At 40.6% G+C, this 7,500-nt stretch overlaps 1 protein-coding gene across 1 annotated transcript in view; it reads right to left on the bottom strand.

Moving 5' to 3' along the window:
- Positions 1-1,773: 1,773 nt before the first annotated feature.
- The window catches only part of LOC138020075 (ribosome assembly protein METTL17, mitochondrial-like), a 16,666-nt gene continuing 10,939 nt past the window's right edge, over positions 1,774-7,500 (bottom strand). Inside the window, exons 10-17 of the mRNA XM_068867072.1 lie at positions 6,975-7,043; positions 5,318-5,357; positions 4,893-4,957; positions 4,674-4,766; positions 3,678-3,762; positions 3,036-3,113; positions 2,698-2,737; positions 1,774-2,028 (exon numbers count right to left, since the gene is read on the bottom strand). Of these exons, the coding sequence (XP_068723173.1) occupies positions 1,908-2,028; positions 2,698-2,737; positions 3,036-3,113; positions 3,678-3,762; positions 4,674-4,766; positions 4,893-4,957; positions 5,318-5,357; positions 6,975-7,043 (591 nt within the window). The 3' untranslated portion in view covers positions 1,774-1,907. The remainder of the gene's footprint in view (positions 2,029-2,697; positions 2,738-3,035; positions 3,114-3,677; positions 3,763-4,673; positions 4,767-4,892; positions 4,958-5,317; positions 5,358-6,974; positions 7,044-7,500) is intronic.

The raw sequence follows: 7,500 nt of genomic DNA, 5'->3' as shown, positions 1-7,500 counted from the left end.
AAAAGGGGTGAGACAAAGGGGGTCAATTACCTCTAGAACTGAAACACGCGTTTAAATACTATCTTGTTAGCTTTTAAACGACAAAATAACATCACTTTTGCAGGATTTGATTATGTGTTTGAGAAAAAAGACTTCGTACTCAGGGACATGAAACGCGACTCCTTCACTGTCGGAGGTTGGAAGGGAAAAGTGAGCACCAATTGAATCTATTTTTATGCTTCAGATAAGAAGTGTCAAAATCTGGATGGAGAACCAAACTTTTGATACCCTTTCTTTATCATATGTTTTCTTCATTACAAAGATGATAAACTCTGTTGATTATAAGCTGGACTTAAAACTGACTTTGGAGGACGATAAAAGCTGTGAAAGAGGCAGTGTGGAAAAGGACAACAACGATGAAGTTTGGTATTTTGATAGCTTCATCGAGTGGATTTAGTTGAAAAATCTTAACTTGGGTGTGTACCAAATACGATGTTTCTTCGGTATATGCTGTAACAGTCTTCAGCCTTCTGTCATCTTCAATGGGGTTGTCGACCTTACATCATCCTCCAGGCAAAGTTTAATGGGCATGTATCGTTGTCATTTATTGACTTTCAAATTACAGGTTTACGACTTTCCGTTCTGTGCAACCAATAAAGCACGCCCATCGAAAAAGGGAACTTGCAAACGTCCACTTCCAGGGATGGTGTACAGAGCATATGCCGTATGCCAGACAAGTGCAACGACTGTGAAAAACTGGGTAACTGGACGACCGACATGGGCATAGAACACATTGGTTAGCGCTTTCAATGGAATTACGACTTTGAGCTGCTCATAGGCTTACAGGACGTGAGTACACAATGCGCGCAGCCCTGCCTGAGTAGAGAACGCCATTTTGAAAGACAAGCTAGCCAAAACACTACTCAGTAAGGATGTCAGAGTTTTTTAATTAATGTTTTTATTACTCCTCAGGCAAGCTCAATTAGAAAGATAAGTAGGCGAAACTGCGGCGGCAGCAGCCGCTGAGGCCAGAAGGCGAAGAAAGGTGGCACTTCAGAACATGAGAGGCAGAAACAAAAAAAATTCCCTTTCTAAGGCCGAATATTTGAACTAAAATTTGTATCACTTCAGTGGATTGTAGTATAATATCCGCCAGATAATTTTTTCCTTATTTTACGTTTGGTGTTGTATACGTCGATGTGAGGAAGAAAAAAAAAATAAAAGAATAAAAGGTAACCCGTTTCGTCATCGCAGAGATCGTTTTCACATGACGTTACAGGGCACGTTGACGTACTAACATAAAGGAACGGACGCGATGTCTAACTAAATCCAACGAGATTTGAATTTCTTTTGCTAGAGAATTTCCATTCTCTTCACCAGAGCCTCGGGGCTCTGGATCGACCCAAGGCTCTGGGAAACTCAATGTAGGAGAACATGTGCCGTAGGGTTCTCATAGCCGAAAATTGGCTATTTGAACCTTACGGCGCATGCTCACTCCTGGTGCTAACATAAATGCACCAATCAGGGACGCTTTTGATTGTTCTTCATGAAAACCAATTAGAAGACACTTTATTTCAGAGTTCCCCAGAGCTCTTCTCTCCCTCAGTCGAGAGAAGAGCTCTGGGGTCGAGATTGGGGATATTTCATTTCGTTTCAGTAAATCAATACGGTCACGCTGACATAAGTGAAAACGATCCATACAAACACTATTACAGAGACACTCCAAATTCGCAAGCTCCCCGCCACCAAAACTAAATTAGCGAACCGACTCTATACGCAAAAATTGTTCAAACGTTTGATATTGTACTGTTTTAATTAGTTTTAATGGCGCACTACGGTATCAGAGTCAGTTTCTTCTTCCATTTCCAAGTAAATTCTTTATGCACCAATCCTGATTTCGGTTTGGTTATGGACCACGTCGACCGCACCTAGTAACTGCTGACTTCTTTCACACGATTTAACTTGCTTTTTACTGGTCTTTGACGGTCTTCTGGGTCCGGAAGCAAGTCACCCCACTTTGCAAGGTGCCGCGCGCACTTGTAAATGTCACTAGAAGAACAAAAGAAAAGACAAATCATATCTGGCTTCCACGAGGACTCTTTCTACAAAACGCCATGTGCAACAGAGGACCGCAACAAAGAAAATGCTGCAGGGGAGGGCAGGGGTGTTGTCACAGACCGAAGATAGCACCGATATATGTGAATTTGAGGACTTCTTTCATTAGCCGATTCTCTATACAAGAGGCGAATTTTCGCAAACTTATACGCAAGGTCGTCGCATTACGTTCCCACACTTTCTCCCCGACGGATTTACCATCTGGACGGATCATCTGTTCCTAACATAAATCGAGCCACGTGAAGAAAACTTTGTAGCTGAAAACAATATTTTGTCTTGGAGGAACGGGACACAGTTCTCTTTCTCAGGTGGGGTGGGGGAGATGTAAAAAAACTTAAATCTGCGTGCAAACGGAAATAAGAAAATATTGCTCTCGGAGCAAAAGGTCCAAACAAAATAAAATTTCGATCAAATTCTTTCGACTTTTTCCATAAACACGATCCAAGCGTCAAGTTTCGAAGAAATTGAAACTTTTCGCCAGACAATGATTTACAGATCAGTGCGTACTGCTCAAGTCTCTCTAGTTTGAGCTTTCTAATGCGAGAAGAAGGAATGTTTGATTGCTGGTCCCAAAAGGATTTACATGGGCAAGACATTACGTACCCGTCTTTCTTTTTGGTCAATATCTTCTGTTCCAGGTCACCTAAGAAAAAGAACCAGAAACACAATAACGTAAATGTTATAACTCAATGATTGCCACCATAGTGGCAACACACCAAGTTTGTACAGCCAACGCCCTCACAAAGATTTGTCAAAGAGCTATAAACAGTAAAATTGTGATTGATGTGCAGTTTAGATTCGTGAAGGCCAGGCGTTCACGGTCGCCCCAATTTAAAAACGAGGAGAGGTTGGGGATAGGACGTAAATGAGGAAGACCACTGACGATTTTCGCACCTCCCAACAATTGAAAACGCTCGAAAAAAACTTAACTCGTGGCTTACCTGAGCTACAACAAAGTTTACAGATGACGTGGCGACTTCTCAACCGAATGGGTTGTAATACCCTGGGCCATTGTTTCTCTAAAAAACAGACAAGTAAAATCCACGCAAGAAAAAGATATAACATATAATAACGGGGTGACTGCATTGAAGGCAATGCTCATGGGTAAAATTGGACTTGACACCAACGAAATAAAGAACGTGGTGGACAACAGAGATCACAACTTCGCCCTTCCATGGGATCGGATAATAATAAAACAGAATGTAAAAACAGACAAATGCTTGGAATAAGATGAAAAGACATGTTTCATGGCTCGAATTTCACGCAAGTCACCATCGTGCAGGCGATTCTTCACTTCTCTTACTTTCTGTTTGGACGTGGCTTGTTTATGCTCCTACAAGGTCAAGTGGGCTACAAAATTTGTGCCCTTGGAGATTGTTCATTTCCTACCTTAGAACTGTAAATGATGTAGAAATGAGTGCATTTTCACAAGACAATATGGGTTCCCTTAAGCTCAACACAAATAAACTCAGTATTCGTCGACTTGACAAACTGTAACAGTTTCTCTCCTTCCAAAAGAATGTCGACAAGACGACCACAACAATTCCTTGGTCCAATTCTCGCACCTTTTTTTCGTTACTCACCGGTTATATCTCGTTCACCTTTCCTCAGCACAATGTATGAAAATCTCTCGGTGTGAAATCCAAACTTTTTTAACCGCGTGTTTTTCTTTAGATAAAAATAGACAGCAATAGACATGTGTAAATAAATCAGTTACCATAGCGAAGAAGAAATATTACAAATATTCTATTTTGAGCACAGAAACGGTGACCAGTCTCATGTGCGGGAGGCTGTGAGCTGTGGCTCGCCGTCTTTGAGAAGGCAGTGTAGTCTGGTAGTTAAGACTGGGTTCAACGATCGACTCACCCACCCACAGATCCACCCTACTATTGCTACACTTTGTGATTGGTTTAAAAATCATCGTAACCATTTTTACACCAATTAGAATCAAAGACAGAAATATAAACACATCTTCGACGCGACGCGCATTTTCTCACACTCTAAGTAACTTTAACCTGATTCGCACTTCGGCTAGTTCATCACGCTGTTTATTGAAATTGTGATTGGTGTTGGTTTAATGACTTTCAACTGAAATCAGCTCAAGCCATAATCAACTACTCTATGGGCCTTCCCAACTAATTTCAAGCCATTAGTTTTGTCATGTGCTGACACTTTTGTCCATGGAGCGAGCACGATCGAACAACTGCGTGTAACGCTCTGCAAATAGGACAACGTTATCCAAGCACATAACCAAGTTTTAAAACAAGGTAAACCTCCCCCGCCCTTGTTCATGATACTGTTGTTTATAGTTCATCGTTCCCTACGATATCTCCTCATTGGCAAATCTGCCACTTCCCCCATTTCACCAAAAACTCAAAGGAGGCCCTCGCAATTGTTTTTGTCTGCAAGGTCCCTTGCACATGCTCAATAAAACTTTTCCGTTTTCTTTTGATTTCCGCGTCTGGAAAGCAAATCCTGGGAGTGCGAATCTGTTGTCAGCAGCCACAATACGCACCTGATAAGATATTAAATGAACCCTATTGCTGGAAAGGTATGACAGAAAAGTCGGTAACAGTTACCTGACAGAAAGCCAACTGAACCCTTTGCTCAAAGTTGCAAGGGTGGTCTCTTGTCTCAGGATCTGATCTTGCGCATTCGACATCATGTGGACACTAAAAACGAAAAAAAGATGCCTGCTCCCAAACTATCTTCTTTAATTAGTAAAATAAAATGTTTCATTCTGGGAAAAAACGTTTTTTCCTAATACGTCATTAAGTAATGTCAAATGATGAACTCACCGGAGAAAACACAAATCCTTCGTCCATTTTTTCGGCGAGGGGATCAAGAAATTCCTGTTCCTGGTCTAAAGGAAGAAAGAAATTGACAAAAAATTTACCTTTAAGGTTGGGATGGTCTTCGCAATAAGGTAAGCTTACAGGAGCTGTGCCGCGGTGTTGTAGTTGATTTTGCGTGGTTTTGCCAATTACTCGCCCCTGCTGGCGATTCAACTTTACGTTAAAGAACCCAGAAATTTATAAACTGCACAACTCAACCGCGTGAAAAAAATGTCATTCTGGCTTTGACAAAAACTCGGAGGAAGTAATGGTTTGAAGGTCTCGACAAAGGAACCATGTTACAAGTTACAAAGAGCTAACAGATGGAAGAGATCCATAAATTGTTTACAAAAAAAATAATTCAAGTACTATAGCTCAATAAAACGTACTTCCCGACGTATCACTTTCTAATGATGTACATCCTCCTTCCTAAAAAGAGAAGACAATGATTTGGTACTTTGAGATCAAGGTAAATGTGTCCAAATATTAATTTTGAAACACTTGATATTTTAAATCAAGGATCTTACAACTGGCACACTTAATTCCATCAGTGATGAGGGGTTTTAAGGCTGGTTCACACTAGCGACGCGAAGACAAGCGCAGGGAAGTTCACACGTCGAACGCAAACACAAGCACATTGAAATACGCATGCGCAATTGAGTATCTTAAGATGGCGGACGAAGTTTTTGCGTGTTTGCGTAGAAGACCTTAGAAAGCAATGACCAGAACCAGGTTGCTGACCAGCGGTTTTCTTTAAAACACAGGGTAGATACGTTATGTATGGGGACATATATTGTACCGTATACATAATATGTACCTTACTTATCTTGCTTAGCTTACTTAGAAGCTTGGAGTGCTTGAAGCGCTTGGGTTCCTTGGTCTGCTTGAAATGCTTAAATTGCTTGATGTGCTAAGCAAGATAAGTAAGGTACATATTATGTATACGGTACAATATATGTCCCCATACATAACGTACCTACCACAATGGTTTGCTGGGGGTGCTCACTCTCGCGGGCTCAGAAAACCTGGTTGTGGTCATTGCTATTTAAGGTTTTTCGTTTGCGTACGAAGTGTTTGCGTTAGGCCGGTTCACACGTAAGAAATGCAATGAAAATGCTTGCCTTTGCGTTTGCGTTATGGTAGTTTACATGTGCGCTTGCTTGCGTTTGCGTTAGAGCGACTTTCATATTACCTTGAGAAATAAACGTGAAAACACAACGAAAACAAAAATGAAAACAAACGAGCGCGAATTTTCATTGGCTTAACGAACGTGGATGCAAACAACTTAGAACTTTCTAAAAAGCAATCGGCATTTTGCTTTGACTTCATTTGAAACGCAGTAATGTGATTGGGCAATCGAACTGTTTACTGCCCATATTAGGAGTTTCCTTGGCGGGAATAAGGAAAAGCTTTGTTTTAATCTTGCCAAAGACTGGTTTTCAAGGTCATACGAAAGTCCCTCTTTGATAGTTCACGCATGTATTTGCTTGCGTTTGTCACTGCGTCGCTCGTGTGAACCATCATTATGGACTGAACAATCAGAGTCAAAAAGTGACATTTCAAAAATGTGGTGGAAGAGGTTTTAGAGACAAATTAGACACCGTAATATTATTGGATGATCTGAGCCAAAGGCCCGTTTCTGGAAAGTCCCGATAACATTTCGGGTCCAAAAAGCCATTTGCGCAACTACCATCCGCTGGTCTTCACGTACGTTTTCAGAAAAAAATTGGTCTCTCTCCTTGAGATACAGAGGTAATTGTAACGCCTGAACAGTTTCGAGAATTTCGAGAAACAGGTCCCTGGGATCACACACTGAATAGCATGCTTCATGGAAGAGACTGCTATTCACGAAACTTCAGATTGACTCTGCACATGTTTCATAACAGCCTCTCCATTTCATTTATTTTGTTAGTGTCAACAAAGTCCTTGTAGTCCGTGTGCTAACAAAGTCCTTTAGCTAATACTTCACCAAGCTATCCACTTCTACACGGGCTTCTACATTTCTTTAAGTTACAGCTGTACACCAAGTTGTATCTACATTTGTACCTTCAGCACCAGGCTTCGAGCATCAGATGTTATTTCAAAGCCTTCAGAGTTGCCATGCTCGATGATAACCTATCAAGAGATTCAGAGCAAACAATGTTAATAAATTATTACCAGTATTTAGAAAATTCCGATGAAATTAAACAGAGTTTCAAGTAAACTGAAAGAGGTACCCTGTATAACTTTGTGGATTCCGATTTGGTGACTTTTGAATTTGTTTTTGGAAAATTAGAGCATAAAAGTGTGTATTTTTTTTTTACTTTCATTCGTCTACAATTTCATCATTTTCGTTTGTTGGCTTAAAGCTCTCTTAGGCAACATAAAAAGGAGTTTTCAATTTTGGTATTCTTTTGGAATCTACCGCAAACTTGAAATCTGAATTGCAGAATAAATATCTTCTATGCTGATTTGTGGTTCCCTACAGTTATAATGGTGTCCGTGGTCCGCGAGAAAAAAAGGATTAACATCTTACCTGAATAAAAACGCCACGAACTGAACTTTTCTCTGAAGATAGCTTTTTTGGTTTCTT

This window comes from Montipora capricornis, chromosome 10 (assembly GCF_036669925.1).
Source record: "Montipora capricornis isolate CH-2021 chromosome 10, ASM3666992v2, whole genome shotgun sequence".
NCBI lineage: Eukaryota > Metazoa > Cnidaria > Anthozoa > Scleractinia > Acroporidae > Montipora > Montipora capricornis.
Note: the sequence above shows the minus strand (reverse complement) of the source record. Positions and strands in the feature narration are given on the sequence as shown.